This window comes from Falco biarmicus, chromosome 3, assembly GCF_023638135.1.
Source record: "Falco biarmicus isolate bFalBia1 chromosome 3, bFalBia1.pri, whole genome shotgun sequence".
NCBI classification, from domain to species: Eukaryota; Metazoa; Chordata; class Aves; order Falconiformes; family Falconidae; genus Falco; species Falco biarmicus.
The window spans coordinates 28,734,367-28,753,328 of NC_079290.1; the positions used below are offsets into that span (position 1 = coordinate 28,734,367).

The 18,962-nt window shown below is 35.6% G+C and overlaps 1 protein-coding gene across 4 annotated transcripts in view; it reads right to left on the reverse strand.

Annotated features, from left to right (window-relative positions):
- The window catches only part of SPAG1 (sperm associated antigen 1), a 45,138-nt gene that overhangs the window by 4,535 nt on the left and 21,641 nt on the right, over window positions 1-18,962 (reverse strand). For all 4 annotated transcript variants that reach the window (XM_056330575.1, XM_056330576.1, XM_056330578.1 and 1 more), the window contains 6 exons: window positions 14,712-15,137; window positions 14,228-14,327; window positions 10,966-11,118; window positions 6,520-6,695; window positions 3,639-3,780; window positions 2,597-2,723 (listed from right to left, as the gene is read on the reverse strand). In XM_056330575.1, coding sequence (XP_056186550.1) covers window positions 2,597-2,723; window positions 3,639-3,780; window positions 6,520-6,695; window positions 10,966-11,118; window positions 14,228-14,327; window positions 14,712-15,137 — 1,124 coding nt within the window. The remainder of the gene's footprint in view (window positions 1-2,596; window positions 2,724-3,638; window positions 3,781-6,519; window positions 6,696-10,965; window positions 11,119-14,227; window positions 14,328-14,711; window positions 15,138-18,962) is intronic.

Sequence of the window (18,962 nt, forward strand, 5' to 3'; positions counted from 1 at the left end):
TTTAGACTAAATTTTCTGGAGACAAAAGTTAATAGTATCAATTCTGAGGAAGACTGGAATATCACATGGAAAAATCAAGACACCTTGAGGGATGGAGCATCAAAAATAAGAATGAAATGTAGCAGTAAACAGTAAAAGACCATGCAGATAGTAAAAGGTCAACATGATCTCTCTGTGCGAGGGACCTAATATTTCTTCTGTTCCCAAGCACTATCATAAGGTTAGTGATAATGACTCTTAAGTCATGCATATCATCATGAAAAAATTCCTCATTTTCCAGCTGAGGTACTTCTTCAGCATTTCAACTGTAATAAAAACATTAGTGTATAAGTCACTCATATTCTTTTTGCTACACAGTGTTTTGTTCAATACTGATGACCAGTATTCAAGGTGCAGACATTGCAGCAAGTCTGTAAGTGAACTGAAGTCTACTCTATCATGAAAGAAGTGTAAGAGAACTAGAATTATTTAGCCTTAGCAAATGAATGCAGAAAGGGGGCAGATTGCTTCCATCAGAAAACAGCTTCTGATTAAGCTAAACCATCTGAATTACAGATGTGAAGATTCACAACTACAGGAAAAAAGATTCTGAAAACAATCACAAGGGTCAGCAAACAACTAACCCTTCTGGATTTAACTGCAGCCTGCCAGACTTCTCAACAAAAATCATGCAAGGTGGTTGTAGGCAAAGCAAGAGACCGGACTATCAGCTGTAGGAGATGCAGTCTGAAGTCCTGTGTCCTATGTTACAGGCCTAATTCATCACACAAGCACAACCTTTTTACTGATCTTCCCTTAACTGCATCTCAGTAAATCTATTTAAAAAAACCCTCATTTACTTAATTAAATTCCACTGCAGCTTTTGTGGTTAAGTATCTGGATATTTATACACAAATAACACTTCCCAGCTTAGTTAGGTCTTTGCCAAACTACATGCTTTTAGCTCTTGAAATTTTTCATTACGGTCATCTGTCAGCCTCCAATGACTTTTGTTGCTTTTTCTGGTTTTATGAATCACTCACATCCCTGGAATTAGCAATAGTGAAGGCATTAAATCCAATGACAACAAAACATTTTGGGAGTCCCCAGGTCAGACTGGTCTGAAGGAATCTATGAACAGTGTGTTTCAGGTTATGTTTTCAATAATACAAAAATAGTATTTTTTTTCTAGGGTATTAAAAAAAGCAGAAGTTATTTCTCCAATTCTTTACGTTCTTCACTAGTATGTAATCTCCCTTTTTTGGTAGAATCACTTTGCTCATGTTTTTACTCATTTTTTATCAGCTTCAGCAATGTAAGGTTACAAATTATTAATACCAGGTAGCTTGGTACAGTTACAGAAAAGATTTTACATAAAATTAAGACACTTCACCTTTGAAAATTAATCAAAGCAAACTTTCAAAATTTCATAGCTCCTGTAACAGAGGAACAAATTTATCACGAACAAAAGATCCCGTGGTCCCTGCTACTTGCATCTGGAATTATAACACGGAATGAGAGCAGGCTAGCACACTACCAAGCACAAACACATTGTCCGCAGGCAATCTGTTAGCTGAGACACAATCAGGTAGTTTTTTGTTAAAGGCATCAAACATAATGGAGGTCTGAGGTAACTATTCATTTGATGGACACTTGCTCAAACTTGGTGGACGGTTGGAGTTATCGCCTCCAGTTACAAAGAGCAACATGGGAGAAAACACTTAAGATGCTTGTTTAAAGACACCTGTAAAATGTAATACAAAGTAGGTAACAGCTGCCATCATGAGCCAACAGAAGTGAGAAGCTGATGACTTAACACCAGGTAAAAGCTGACAGGCAGAGTAAGGATTGCTGTGAAAGTGTAGGGGCCAACTGGTATCACTGAAGAAGGGGAGCCAACAGGATGGAACATGATGATTTGTAGTTTTATAGAGATTTGTAGTCAAAATCAAGATGGATATAAGCAATGTTAAGTCTGCATTTATGACAATCGGGTAAAAGGATACTCAAAAAACTGTGCGTAAGATGAGCACAATACAGTCACCACCACCCACTGTGTAGATGGAAAGGAAAAGGTTGAGTACGGGCACTGTTCAAAGAGTGAGAAAGTAGATTACTGACAAAGGTTTGTAACAGAAGGAAGAGGGAGAAAATGAAGATAATTAAACCCCTGGCTCAATATGACAAGCACTCAAATATGAGCAGATGCCAAAAGACGGCCTGCAATTTCAGTCTGGACAGATGAAGACCAACTTGGAGAGAATCCATTTATCATCAGCAAAGATATAATAAACACCTTGACAGAAAAAACAGACCAGGGTACCCAGAAGAATATTAGAACATTAGAACAGAAACTTGCTTAACCTATCTCCAGTCAAGCCTCATTTATTACAATATTTTTGTATTTTCTCAAATTATTACAAGTCAACATGCAGGTTTTTATGTTGCAAAAGTATTTATATAATATTTTATGTGTGCCTAATGCTCTACAAAATACTAAATCATCAGCACTGCATACTTTGTATTCACTCATTGACTGCAACTACCTGATTGCCTTTGAAGAGGATAAGCGAGTTTAGAAGTGCTTAAGAATACCTGCTATGTTCTTTTTCCTCACCTGTAATCCTTTGTACGCTAGTGCTCTTCTATAAAAAGCTTTAATATTAGAATCTTCTATCTGAAGAACATGATCACAATCCTGCTTAGCCTCTTCATATTTATACAGTTTCAAGTAACAGAGAGCTCTAACACAGAAAAACAGAATACACTGCAATATAAGTAAATTCTACAGTACTGTAGTGCCAACAGCATCTGACTTATAAATGTTAACTACAATACTTCACACAATTCAGTCTCAATGTGGTATTTTTTAAAGTACATCAAAACCAGTAAGTATTAATGACATCACTGGATGGATTTAAAGAGGGCCAATTCCTGCAATAAAAGTCAAAAATCACATATGACTAATGCTCGAAGTAAGGCAGATACGTTAAGTATTTTAAAAGCAAAGCCTATGCAGGTGTAATATCAGAGTACAAGGCCTGATATAGTATGGATTTTATACGTCCATTCTGGCTAAAAATGTGCTCTAAGTTAAATAAGCAATAATGCTTTCTACACCTAATTATTACTTGGAAGTCTCCTATTCAAGTGCTGGCCTAATCAAATCCTTCTTAGTTTGTGAAAGCTGGTAAGATTACAGCATAAAGAATTATGCTGCAGAATTAGGTCAACCTTTAAAATAATGCTGTTGTATGACTGTGTTCCTACTTTCACTTTCTCAAAATGTACATTTTCTCTGAATTATTAGTCTTCATATTTGAGATACTGCCACTGCATGTTAGTTTTTAATTAAAATCATACCAATATTCTCAAAAAATGCTGCAAAATGCTATGCTAATTAGAACTTTTACTATTGCTTACTCTATTTATATAAAGATTTAAAGATCTGTATCAGTGACATTAATACTTGTTCCCCTTGGAAAATAACACAGTTTCAAAAAAAAAAAAAAATCAATTTTTTTTATTGGAAACACTCATCAAGTGGTAAAAAAAAAGATATTTTTTTTTACCACAGTGACTGAAAGGATCTCTATTTGCAGAGAGAAAAATACAACTCTTGTTATCTCACAAAGTGGTGTTAGATTTTGGACCTTTACCTGTTAGTGTAGATTGTACATTCCTCTGTATTTAACTTCATGCATTCACTGTATTTATTTACAGCTTCTTCGTATTTACCCTTTTTTACAAAATCATTCCCTTCATTTTTTAATGTCTTGAACTTCTCCTCAGCTTTCTCACCTACGTTACAAAAGGATCACAGTGTTACATAAGAAGGTCAGTTCATTAGAGGTATCTGAATAATCTACCCAGACTAAGAATAAATGCCTGGTAACTGAAGTATCTTTATCAGTCTGTGCATTGTTGTTTGTGTCCCAGATTCTCCCTGCTGCTCTAAGAAAGGCATAAACTAACATATCTACATTTGGCACAACACGTATTTCCCCATGCAGCAGGGTAATTACTTTGCTGAAAATAAGGGGAATGCCAACAGACAGCTCTACACCTTCACCTCCTTCCACCTGCCCCTTTGTCTGGTAAAGAATGACTATCTCCACTAAGATACTAGTTTTATTTACAATGGTGGTGATTTAATCAGCAGGATTAAAGGCCTTCTAGATTTCCACCATCACACCAAGACAGCCATAATTTGATCTAGTGTTCTTTCTGCAAGCAGCTATCTATCACAATTACTATGCTAAACTGACGACGACAAACAAGTCATCACATCAGCAGGGGTTGGTGATACACCAGTAATATTCTGTTAATAACTATTTATAAAAGAGGTTTTGAGGAACCTGAAACACATAACTAAACTTTTTTTAGCTGATAACTGGGTTCTTCCATAATTGGTTTTCCTACTAAACTCCACAACATTTGTTGCATATGCTTCTGGGTTAGACTGCAATCATAGCTATGTTTGCACTGGAAAACCAATCCTGACCGCTGTTTCGTGTCTCCGTTGTGAGCAAGCAATGATTAATAACATAGCTCTAAGTAAACGTAATGGAAAAATCTACTTTTTGTACCTTGCTAAAGAATATAAGTCCCTTGCCAAGCTTCAGGTTTTAAACACTGTATATAATCAGATAATTTTAACCAGTAATTAAAGTCAGTGAATTCTTTTATGAAAACATGGCAGTGCCCCATGCCAGAAAACTACATGTGGACTTGGGGAAAAAATAAAGTTAGTGATGTGAAACTAGAACAGATTTATGCTAGAAACACAACTAAATTATAACTCAACTTGTAATACAAAAAACAACAGACAATTGTTGCAAAAAAAGTGTCAGCCCACAGTAAGGTTTAAGGACTGACCGAACATTGCTGGCATGCTTCCAGTGCAAGCTATCACTGTCAGGTCCCACTGACTTAGTACCGGCATGAGAAGGCAACCACAACCTTAGAGTCACACTTCAGTCGAGAAACTCGTTACACGGTCTTCACTTAGTATTTCTAAAAACAAAACCTAACCAAAGTGCACTATTTGAAATAGACTGAGGCACGTTTTGCAACAACATGCCACAGAGCACTCTTCATGAAGGCAGTGATGGTCAGTTTTGTTAACTTTCCTAACAGGCCAAACACAATCACAAGTGTTCTCAGGAGCCACTTATCTGTGTACTTTTCGCTAATGTGATCTTCAAATCCTCTCTCCTAACAAAATTAGATAAGGTTATATAGATACAAATTTACTACTTCAAAGGTTTAAATAGGTTAGTTACACACCGAAATAAAAATCCACAAGTTGTATTCTTTAATAACAGAAAAAGCCTGGAGTGCGATCCATACAACAAAAAGCGCTTTTCAAGCTAAGCACTTCTGTTTAATAGCAACTGTGCAACATACTAGTTTTCTACTTCATTTTAAAAAAAGTTGAACCCAATTGCTGCCCAATCCTTAAGAGTGATGAACCAGTAATGACAGGTAGTGACAAAAACTGTAATGAAAATACCTGCCACTGGACATTTTAAAAAGTAAGGTCAAATTTTTATTAATCTAATTGAGCTTAAATAACATTCCTCATGTTTCTTAAAAGAAAAACAATTTTCTATTGCAGTAATGCATTATGGACAGATAAACCTACCACTGTTACGTATTTGGCCAGCAACCCAGTTATGCATTGCAGCCTCTCATGTGTTAAGGGGAAATTATCTTCAGCATTACTTTTCTTTATAAGGAAATAAAACTCAAAGGGGAACCAATTAACAGCTGAGAAAAAAAAAATCATACAGTTAAGGCCTCTGCAAAAACAATGTTTAATGTCAATAAAAAATTAATCAGAAAGGTTCCTTCACCTGATTTACTGGAGGAGAAAAATGGAATTGCAATGAAGGGAAAAAAAAACAGGAGGAAGAAAGTTTCCTAAACTACCATCTAACCTAAACTAACATCTTTGAAAGGCGACTACTAAATGGCTGCTGTCAAAGTTAGAATCCCTTTAAAAAAAAACAAAAAACAAAATAAATAAAAAACCAGCAGTGTTCTTTTATAATCCATTTCACCACTACTAGCCACCTACAAGTCTACCCTTTCTATTCTGAAGAGCTGAGTAATGCTTTCATGACAATTAAATGACAGCTACAGATTATGTAGTTCATTATGTTACCAAGGTTGCGTGTTTGGGTGGTGGGCTTTTTGGAGAAAACTGTGTTATAACTGTAGTACGATGTCAGGGAAACTACTGATACTTATAGGTCTCAATATACTACTGATGAGTATTTCTGCTATATTTTCTTTTATTTTATGTAACTTCAGAAATTACATGCTGCAAACTACATCACTTGGCTTTAAAAAATATATCATAACTGTGGCTCCACAAAGCACATTAAACCCGATCCCATAAATGACCATCACCTAACTTGGCTTTTCACAAGGTCTCTGATAAGTATTTTCTAAAGCAGTTTCTTTGACAATATTAAATAGTATTCCATTTTTCAATTTATTTTTTTTTTACATATATTTGCATTAACTACATACGATTCATCTGCAACTGTTCTTCTCTGTTGGTATCTGTAGTACTTCTTGGCTTATTCTCTGGAGTAAAGCTTCCTCCATCCCACCTGTGTAGCTGAGCAGCAACTGGGACAACTGGGATTGGTGGCAGTTTCTCCCTCCAACTGGGACCATCTTGATCTATTAGTGTCTTTGTTATTCTGAAAGAGAAAAACCCCACCAACATGACTTTTTATATATTTAAAACACGCTTTAATAGCTTACACCCAAATTAATTAATGCAATGTTACAGTCTTTGAAAAAACTGAACAATTATCCTTAAGACTAATTCAAAAAAAGATCGTGACAGCAGTTAATGGTATTGCACTCATTTAAGATTTAGATTTACTTTAAGTATTCATGCTCACGTTTAGAAGACAAGAAGCTGACTTCACCATGATCTGTAAATATTTAAGCAAATGACTAATTTTTTAACTAAGCTCTAAATGCTGCCTACCACATGCAATAAAAAACAGGAAAAAATTATGGTTTGGTTTTGTTTACTCTTCTCAGCTGTTCATAGGTGTTATTTGTAACAAGTGCAGATTGCAATATTCTCAGACAAAGCGTGGTAACTAAATTTACCAATGTCAAATGAAATGTTTTACACAACAATTTTCTTAATAGTCAATGCAGGTCACAAAGTAGGCATTAAGTTGCATTTTACAGAACTGTCAGAAATTAGTCAATCAATCATTCTTTATCCCCATTTAAAAATGCAAAGAAAAATGTAAAAAGGGGGGGGGGGGGCAGAGTTCAAATATTTCTGTACATGAGAAATCCATTCAAGTGGGAATTTCCCACTGCTGTGATTATTTTGGAGAAAGACCTAAGTAAACATAATGAGTAAAGCCATACAAGATTTCATGGTCCCATTATAATTATTGTAGTGTTTAAAAAAAAGAACAAACCACAAATAAATATTCATCAATTACGAGAATAATAGTGAGATAAATGTCTTCTGATGTCAAAATGAGCTTGAGTCAAGTTCAACTGGTGGTAAGTCTAATATCTACTTTAACAAAGGAAAATTCTGAACTGAGTACCAAAGCAAGTCACATTGATACTATAGCCAATAAACCTGAAAATTGTGTATTAGGTGCAACACAGGTGTAAAAAACATACTGCACCAACACACATCCAAAAAACCTCAAAAACCCCTTAAGAACCTTGAATAGGGCATCAAGAATGAGATATAGAATGAGCATAAATTACCCAATTAAGTTTTCTTGCTCAGTTTTGTTTTTTTCAAATTATTTTAATGACAGCTATAAAACAAACAAACAAACACACACCTTGGTATATTACTACTGCAACAGAGTCAGAGCATTCAGGAACAAATTCTTTTCCCATTAGGGTCTGATAGAAAAACCAATACAAGAAGCAGCACCTGTTCTAATATTCTTTATCATAAAAGAGAAATTACCAAAATTTTTTAAAGAACTATACAGACTAGAATGGCTATTTGTAGAGCTATGTAATACGTTTTTTTATGTATTACATAATGCTGCATGAAACAAAATTTCTTACATTTTTTAATTGAAAGCAAATTTCTTCATATACAGAACATCACATTTCATAGTATTATCTCAAGTTTTCTAAGCGAACAAGAATATTATTTTTCTGTAGGTTTGCTGCATATGCCCTTCTAGGGCTCTCCTCTGCCTGTGTCATTACTAAGCAACATTTTATAGGACCTACCAACTAAGTAGCTTGTCCAAGTTCTACTGTGCTCTAATTTTACTAAAACTTTAGTTTTTTAATAATATCCTGAATTCAATTGTTAAGAAAAATGTGGCACACTACCCTAAATTAAAGAGCCCTAAGTTTTACTGAGGTTATTAGAGAGCAAAACTGTACACTTCATTAAAAAGTCGATTCATTACATTTAGGTATTTCCCATAGAAAGTAACAGAATAATTCTACAGTAAACCAGGGTCCCATTGACTTCCTGTTTATTTTTTCTCCATTTATCATAATGGGCTTAAAACATTGGAGAAAAAAACCTGATACATTTCATCAAAATCAACAGAAAGAATCCTGCACGATTTGATGATCAATCGACTGCTTGTAATACAATCATCTAAGCACAGTCTTCTGCAAAAATGCATACCTGTGTGCCGTGGTTAGATCTCATAAAAAAGCTGGGACAAACACAATCACTCCCTACCACCAACACCCTAACTTGACCCAACAATCCCGCAGTTTTGGAATTTATCACAGATTTATTTGTACAGTACAATACTCACATGGGACTTTGTAATAAAAGCTCCCAAGCTATCTAATACAATTTGCTAACTGATACTAAAGGAGTTGAGACAACTGGAACGAAACTTCAACTCAGTAAATGAAAAAAGTGAAAAGCAAATAGTAAAATACTCAAGAGGAAATTAAAATACATAAAATAGGAAAATCACTGACGTTCACAAAGCTAGAAAAATGCCACTAATTAAAAACGTGCTTGAAATGCATTTTCCTGTGACTTGGCATGCACTATTAAAAGAAACAGTCCTTTCATTTTATCTAAAAATCACCTCAGAATAACCAATATAAGACACAATTCAATGATAAACACTCAAATAACTCTTTACACTTGTTTTCAGTTTACTTCTCATAAAAATACGTACTTACATTCTTAATTATTTCCTTTTGATTACAAAATGATCAGGTAAAGACTTTATATTAAAAATCCTACTTGTCTTTTACTTGACAATTATTAAAAATACCAGACCGAACACACATTTGATTCCAAGATTTTGGAAAGCCTGCTTAGTTAGCTAAGTACAGAACGACAAGCTTTAACACATTTATCAAACCCACCCTCAGACACAAGTGAGATTATGAATTTTTCCTGCCAGCTTCCTATCACCATCCAATGTCCCACAGGAACTTAAATAAATCCTCCAATAAAAGCAGGTTGTTAAGACTCAATATTCCTGATATTAAAAAAAATTAAGTTACATTTTGGGGTTGTCCCTTTAACTTAAAAGGCAGTAAAAGAACCATCATTTTTGTTAAAATTAGTTTTTAAAAGGCCTGTTACTTTGGAAATGAAAATGAGTACTTTGATAAACAATTTCAGTTGAATTCATAAATGATAAAATATTAAAAAATAAATTATAGTTAAAGTTCTATTACGCAGCAGGTCTATGCTTTAGAAACTGAGAATTTGCAAGCAAAACTGAATTACCAGCAGAAGAGAAGAAGGAAGAAGCAGCTGAAATAAGGTGATGGGTTGCCAGGGAGGAAAGAGTAATGAACAGTGAAGCTAAAAACATAAGGAAGGCCTAGAGAGGAGAAAAGGAAGAGTGTTAAGGGAAAAAAGGGAAATAAGCTTATTACTAAGCAAGTTACAAGTCAAGAAGAAATATGAAAAGAGTATCTGCAGATAAAATAAGCCAAGATTTTTTAAAAAGTGTAATAATCACAGAGATACCAAGACGAGCAGCTGTCTCAGTAATCCCAGTGCTCTATTCTCAGTGTAGATACAGGAGTTCAGTAGCAATGTGTTGTGTTACCAAAAGTAATAAGACTTCTCGGAGATCATAAAGTGTCATTATCTCCTTTGCCTACCTCTGGTCAAATAAGCAGAATTTCAAGATATTATGAACTTTTAAATGAAGTGATAATGTGGGTGTTTGTGGCCTTGACTTAAAAAAGAAAAAAAATAAAGGTACCAGAATCCATTGTTAAAAGTCACGTGCATGTGGGTTCCTGCTCAATGACTAATGGCTGTTCTGCTTTCATTAATACTTTTTTTCCCCATTAAAAGAAAAAATGAAAGGGAACAGAAAATCCTATCATTTACACACTTAAGTACTTACTATATATTAATAAGATACAATTACAATAGTGTGTATACACTAATTTTATGCTATTAAAATAAAATTATAGAAATTGAGATGGCTCTCTTGGCAACAAGAATTAATGCTGGAAGTACTGACACAAGTTAAAATAATATTCAATTATATTTTTTAAACCTCTAAGCTTTGTAGCCAACTACTGTATCAAGCTACATCCGTGTTTCCACAACTGCAGCACACTGAAGGATTCCTGCTTAACACAAATCTCCAACTGCCAACAGGAAGGCTGCTAATATGAAAAGGAAACAATTATCAGGGAAAAGGTATGGACCTTGAAGTATTGGTATCAGATATAAGTTAGGCAAGAAAATAAGTTGAGGAAACAGTAAAAAAAGCCTTTTAAGTACTATATTTTTAAAAACAGAAAGTGACCTACTGCTGGCAGAGGAAAACTGTGAAGCTATAGAGAAACAACTAAATGAAAAGTCAGTCCTCTAGTTACAACGCACTAGTTGTGACAACCCTGCCTCCGAGGGATACAGAACAGAGGGAGCATGTAAAACAAATGAAACTGAATTCTACTTTTCTGATACCAGTCAAAATAAAAAAAACTTGTAAATGGAGTTACCTATTAGCACTATCATTTGCTGCTTGGATGCTGCTGTCTATTTGTAGGACTGTTTTATAATCAATGTATGCCTGTCGATACCGCTCCATAGACTCATTTGCCATTGCTCGTCGTAGAAGAGGCTTAAGGGAAAACGGCTGAAGCTCCAGAGCTCTGGAGAAAACAAAAGAAAAATGCAGGACTGAAACAGAGTAACTGAAGTAATATTAATAAAACTATTTTATTTATTTCATTGATTAAGGTATACACAACTAGATGTAACAACTGTGATTTCAGATGGGCGTTACAGTAACATAACCAAGGAAAATGAGACTAAGTGGTTTAGACATGCAGTTATGAATTTGTTAGTGCTTTTACTACAACTTACTTTACTCAAATGCCTATCTTCCACCTAGAAAACTGCTTCCATCACCAAGAAAAGATTAATGTAATGACAGCTGTTTAAGAACAAAAGTCATTTTTCTTAAGTCATGCCTAGATCTATGGGGATTTCAAGTATATGGTGCATTTGCCTACATGATTTTCAGTTCTTCCTTACACGGAAGTATGCATGTAAAAAACAGATTTAGTGAGACATGAATATACACCTGTCTTTTTTTGGCTTTTAGTTTTTTGCCTGTCTTTTGGCTGTTTGCTCTTCTGATTGTGTCTGCTCAACACTGAGCTCAAATGCTGACACTATGCAGTTAGAGTGCCTTTTCCAGCAATATGGAACAGCAGTCCACAAACCTTTATTTGTTAAAGACCATCTTTTATAAATCAATTATTCTTGCTAAAGAGAAATAAACTTTGAAATACTGAAATTACAATGAGTCTAGCCAATTAGATTTCATGGAATCATAAGGTAATTCAGGCTGAGAGGTCCCCAGTCCAACTTTCTGCTACAGCTAGGGTCAGCTCTGAGATCAGACAAGGTTACTCAGGGCTCTATCCAGTTGGGCCTTGAAGACCTCCAAGGGAATCACTGCACATCTCCGGGCAACCTGTTGCAATACTCTGGACTGGTCATCAGGAAAAGGTTTCTCCTAATACATAGTTCAAACCTTGTGTGGTTAAACTTTTGCCTGATGTCTCTCGTCCTCCCACAATGCACTGCCAGAAAGAGCCAGGATTCATCCTCTGGATAATCTCCTCATAGGTACTAGCAGGCTGCTCTTAGGACCCCTGCAAGCCATTCTCCTCTAAGCTGAAGAAACCCAGCTCCCTTGGACTCTCCTCTGCAGGCAACTGTTCCAGAGTTCACAACCACCTCAGTGACACTTTCACTGAACTCACTGCAGTTGACCACTGTCTTTCTTGTACTGGGGAAGCTGAAAACCAACATAGTTAACATAGATGTTGTCCAGCAACTGCCGAGTACAAGGGGATAATCATTCTCCCCAGTCCACTGGCTGTGCTCCTGTTCATAAGCCCAGGAGGCTGTTGGCTGCCTTTCCTGTAAATTGGCTTTGCACCACTACTCTCCCCTAAAGCTAGAGAAACAGTGATTTCTAGAATAAACATTTCCATTTCAGAAATATTTCAACACTCCATTTATGTTGCTGAATGCATTTGAAAAACAGAACAGCGCACAACATTGTAATCCCTACAAAACCTCTGCAAAAATGCCTGACGTTCTGTAACTCGGATGAATATTAATGCAATTTCAGGTTCCTAACATCAAGAACGAAGAAAAAAACAGCCATAAATTCAGGGGAAGACAACATTGTTTGTCAAATAGCATCAGTGGGAATGGAAAGCTGCATTTCCAGGGCAGAATGCAAAGGTAATACAGCCAGAGACCAAACCACACCACAGTACTAAATAAATCAACATCAGTGCACAGAAGCCCTACTTCAGTCTCTGTAACAAGAATCAAAAGCACTCCAAATCAGAGTCTTGAGACAAAAGGAGATCCAACAGAGGGGGTTTTATACACTTCTAAGCCCTAAATAGCTGAAACAATACAAGACAAGTGTTAAATACTTATTTTTGTATCACGAATATAAGCACTACACCATTTTTTGCTTTGATTTCAAGTGACATTCATAAATCATCTTTTATGTTACGTTACCTACAGAAGATTTAATTGGCATTGTCAATTCATATGTGTTTGCAGTTTTGCAGTTCTGCTTCTCAGTCTCTAAATTATTTCTACCTCTGTTGTGTTAATTAAGCATCATGGGTCCTTGTGCATCCAGGAAATATGCATGACATTAAGGACACTATCATTAAGTATTAAGAAAGTAAGCTTCCAGTTGGTAGGAGTACAACCCCACACACCTTTGTATTACTGATTTCAATTGAAGTCTTACGTACTTCAAACATCCTGAATAGAAAAATGTGATGGCTGCTATGTACGCCACCTTGTTTCACCAGTCAGCTGTCTATGGTCCTGCATCTACTTTAACAGAATATTTTTAACAAGTCAATTTTTTCAGACGACATTTTTAGAGAACTTTTCTGTCAGGTAGAATATATACAGCAAGTCAAATACTTAGTTAATACAAAGGTACATGCGTATTTTCTTTTTAGTTTTGGGTGGGTATTTGTAATGGTTGGGTTATGCTGTAAAAAACCCCAACAGATTAATTAGTAAGATTTCTAACTTTCTTGGAATCCTTTGGTGAACCTTAAGACTCAATCTCACTAACCCCATTTATGAAAATATAAAAAAAGACATCTAGAAATACAGTAATAGTTTAGTGGGAGGAAGTGTTTGGAAGTTATTGAAGGCATCTGATCTTCTTGAACTCCTGTACCCTTAGAAGCCACAATAAGTAGAAAGGATTTTAGCTCAATTCCTGAACAGCTGTGATTACTGTTTACAACTATGACAAGTATACATTAAAAAAACAACAAACCAAAACAGCAAACCAAACACAGAGAACACACATATATATATACACTATACACATGCCTGAAAGCAATTTCCAACAGCTGGCTTAACAATGCTTTTACATGTAAGTTACTGCAGAGCATCACTGAAGTACATTACTTCCTTTATCACTGCCTTTATATTAAAAATTTTAATTCTGCTATGCATTTCTGTGTACACAAGAAGCCTAATGACTGCCCTCATAGAGTAAGAGTAAGTAAAAAGTTACTCCTTCCCCAAGTTCCATGTGATTGTTTACATAACTGACAAAGATACCTGTCATTTAGACAGGGAATCAGACTTCACTGAAGACTGTTCTAAGTCAAAGTGCGATAGCAATGCATCAGTTAAAATGTTAATCATCATCAGGAATGCTATTGCTCTACATGGCAGGTTGCAATTTACCTGTTACAATCCTGAATGCAGTCACTGCAGTTCCCTTCTTTGAGGTAACACGCTGCTCTGTTTGAGTACAAGATACTTAAATCATCTGGACTTTGCTCTCCTAAAAGAGGTTACAATTAAAATCAAAGACCTTTACTAAAATGACATTCAAGAATTAAAGACTTGCACACTCTAAGTTGCACTGCAGTGATGCAGTTTGCTGACAATGCAAAGCTCTAAGGAGCTTTCCTTTATCACATCACCTAGAATATCTAGTTATTCAAACAAATAAAACGCAAACAGCTCTGCCCCAAGAAAATTAAATATTATTTCACTCATCTTCCTGTATTTCTTGTGATGTGAACTGTCCTCTACTGAGATGACAAAGAATTTACTGCACAGTAACTCCTGCCAAAAATCCTGGAACAGACACGGTTACTTTAATTTCTAGTTCCTTTATATAATCTAAGCGATCCTAGATTTAAGTATAAGGTGTTACACTCACCTAGACCAATGACATATTCAATTGCTTCCGAGTATCTGAGCACAGCTTCTCCAAACTGTCCACTCTTAAATAACTCGTTTCCTTCACTTTTTAGTTTTGCTGCAGTAGGAGGAAGTGAAGTAGAACTGCCGCCACCAGCCGACTGCGACCCTGCTCCATTCGACCTGGAGACCTCAGCTTCAGAGCTTTCCCTCTTTTGATCACTGTGTAAATAGCCATTAACTTCACCTTCATGGTCTGACAAATGCTTTTGTCGTTCATTCTCTGATGTGCCTTTTTTTAACCCACTCTCGGTGGATTCCTTCTGCTTCTGCGTCTCTCTGTCGCCTGCCTTACTGCCTCCTCCTTTGCTATGAAACCTTCTCTGCGCGTTCCCCATCACTGCCTCCACCACTGCTGCCTCTCCTCTTACTGGCACACCAGTTTCTGCAAGGAAGTTAATGAGCTGAGTTAAGAGCTTGCATCATCAGAAGAAACTATTGTCCTGGCAAAAGAGGGGTGTACAGCCAAAGAACACAGTACCAAATTCTTCAAACAGCCTAATGTTATGAAGACTTATTTGCCTCAGAAAATGCTTCCAGGAACACAGAAAAATTCCTACTTACAAGCAACTTGCAATTATTACTGAGAAGGTGTTACTATGAAATCTTTTTTCTCCTTGCTGGGCATACTGTGAACCCCTGTCCTGTAGTGTCAGAATGGTACAGGGTTCACCTTGCAATTTACTCTTTAAATACTGGCTAGTTTAATACTGATACTTTGATTTTCCATGACCAAATCAAAATGCTTGCATGTTAAAATTAGAACACACAGCTAAGAAACCAGTAATGTTGCACACTTCAAAATTCTCAAATATAACAGAAGGGATAAAAGCTTATAAATCATTCTCAAAAAGGCTTCATTTAAACACGTCAAAAAGCCCTTTCTAGACACTTCTGATCTTTCAACTTTCACTATTATTACTAATTTAACTACAAAAAATCATACAATAAATAAACGTTAATGTTTAATACACTTATTTATTTATTCATTAGTCACCTGAATTTCTAACAGATTGCCACCACAATATTTAAATATAGATTTCTGCAGAAAGCCTGACTCTTGACACTACCAGTCACACAAAGGCAACTCTATGTTTTCGTACTATTAAGATGCTGGGTTTTCACCTTCCCTTAACCTGGCATATTCATCTGTCAAACAGAATTTTTTCATGCCTTCATATACTGGAGTGATACTTTCAATTGATGTAAACTTAACTTCTGAAGTTGATTGAATATGCATGAACTCCAGGCTGCTCCAGCTTACAGAAATTATCTTTTTAATGCACAAATTGAAATCAAACTGAACAGTATGGTAAAGCATAACATTTTTAAAAAGATTAAGATTCCCCAGTGCCTAACAGACAAAAGCTCCAACTGCCGCCTCCTTAGCTGTGATGTCTTTTTTGAAATGTGAATGTAAGTTCATACACCACAGTGGGAAAAATGATAGGATACATCTATTCTACCCACACAGGCATTTTTATAAAACTTAAAAGTAAACTATTTCTATTTGAGACATCAATCCATCCATTCATCCATCCAATCTGACAGTGCCAAATATGCAAAAGAGGTTTAAAGTCTATTTGGTAGGGAGGATGAGGGTAAAAGGCTAGCTGGGTATGTAAGTGAAGACAGTAGTAGTATAATAATGATTTCCTTCGAACACATGCTAAAAGACTTTCATTTTGCATCCACCAAAACAGAGATTACTCTGTATACCTTCTACTAAAAAAAAAGGGAAAAAGCTATTTTAAATGTCACAAGCAAACAGGTGACAGGACAATTTTTAGAAAACATGGCAGAACACTCTTGAAGAGCATTCCAGCTGCTAGAGACAAAGAAAAAGCAAGAAAGGCAGATAACGTGTGATGCGAATGTCATTAATGTCAACATCACTTCCTGAATACAGGAGAAAACTTCTTGAAGTGCAGAGAATCAATCCCAGATTAAACAGGAAACACTCACAGCATTTGGAGTCCCCCTGAAAACAGGAATACTCCTAATTAACTTATTTAGCTGTCAGGATATGCTAATTGCCTAAGTAATTCTGCACTGAGTAAACATGCTTCACAAAACTGTACTGATGGATTTCTCACATCTAATTCTCACTGTCTTTCAGTTTCAGTGTTTATAACATAAACGATATTCCAGTACTGGTCTCTACAGAGTAATGTATTCATGAAAGAGTATTCTGGGCTTTGCTTTAAAAAAAAAATAATAAAATCAGCACTTAGGAAATTTTCTTTTTAAAAGAAGTCTAGATATATTATAAATTCCAAAGAAAAGTTAAAGGTACTGAAACATATGGACAGGATTTTGACCAGAACAACAACAAAGACAACAAATACAAACTATAAAGAATTTTGTTACTATTAAAATAACAAACTTCAAATGGAAGGACTGTCATAAAACAAATGCTACTGAATACTCCAAAAGGAATATTTGAAGGTGTGGTTTTTTTAATGGATCATGCTGTCTTTCATTTAAAATTAATTTTCAGTACACTGAGTATTTATCTTCCAGAAGCATGGCACAAAGATGACAGCAGAATGAAAAGCAATATATCTAAGTTCAGTTCACAATGAATTCACCTATTACAAAGCCAGGACATATTTTCAAGTCTTATCAGCTCTGGACTAGATGAAGGTAACTAGAACGGTCCAAATCTCCACAGATTAATTTTTAATAATGTTAAATATTTTTTTTCCACACACGGTCAGCAAACATCAGTTTTGTATTATGTGTTCTTGGTTTAGCCGATCCAAGATGGTACCTGGATTGTTCTCAGCCAGAACGTGTAACAAATAGACTTCTCAAATAACTGATCTCTGCAGTCTTTGTTTATAAAGAAGAAAAAAAAGATTTACTGATCAGCATTTATACTGACACTGTAATTGAGGGATTTTTCTTAACTTCACCATTACAAGTGCATATCTAAAGTGAATTTTCAATGCTGTTTATTTTAACATGATCTAAATTTTCATACTGATAGCTTGCAACAGCCTAAAAGCCACAGTAGGTTGGGCCCCATTGTGCTACATGTTAGACAATTATAAATTAGTTCCTTCTTCAAAGAGTTTACAATTCTAAAAATTCAAAAATAGCAAATGAACAAGCTCACTGGAAAGATCAAGGAGTATAGAATAACTACTGTATCGAGTGACTAGCTGGCCAAATGTGCTCATACAAGACCAGCTTCTAACCATAAGGAGAACTGACACAATCCATTATTCAAGGCTAGGATGGCAAAGAAGCTTCCTATTCCAGTAAAATTCTAGTCACAGAGATTACTAAAAATTAAGATTTGAATAGTATAAATTCATACACGGCACAAAGGCCAAGTGAACAAGGATACAGAGCAGCCGGTAAGCATTAAACAACAGGTAACATCTCTATCTCAGACCCACAGTGGTAGGGGAGAGCAGAAAGCAATACCAGGAATGCTGAAAATACAACAGCAAGCACAACCGATGGCTTGAGTAGGAAAGAACTCTAATTGTTTCCTACCCAATAGGCTTTGCTTCTCAACAAATCAAACACTTCAAAATGCAAATCTAAGACCTTACTCACTGTTCTCTGTCAAAAGCCGTGAAATATTAACACATATGTTGAAGAATTATCTGTAAAATCAAATAAATGTTTCATTATTCCACATGGAATAATTCAGGAAAAAGTAAAAATGTAAAGACAAAGAATCCAGTTTTATCTGAAGATGTCTGTTTCATAAAACACGTTTAGAAAATCAACAAGAGAAATTCAGTGTGTTATCAACCCATATGTGTTTTGGAAAGCTGTAAATCGGTGATTATGATGACAGCTCTATTTATTTAGGGGCAGAAAGCCCATTACTTCAAAGAAACCACAATACATGGTCAAGACCAGTTGAGAACACAGTATATAATTCATCAAGAATGCTTAGAGTTTTTATACTTATTCAGCTCCTAACAACATTCCCATAAAAAGACTATCTAATGAAAGAAAACTAAGTCACAAGACAGTGGATTGATAGAAGGAAAAACTCTAAGAGCAGTTCCAAGTCATGGTACTGTTGTGTTCAATGCCAAAGACTTTAATTTGGTGCTATCAAGTAGAAAACAGATTGGAAAAGAAAAATCACAAAACAATTCTCTGTAGCCAACTGCTGTGGCACCAAGTAAATTTAATACACACTGGCAGTGAAACCAGAAGCCAGGTGAAGGATTTAACACAA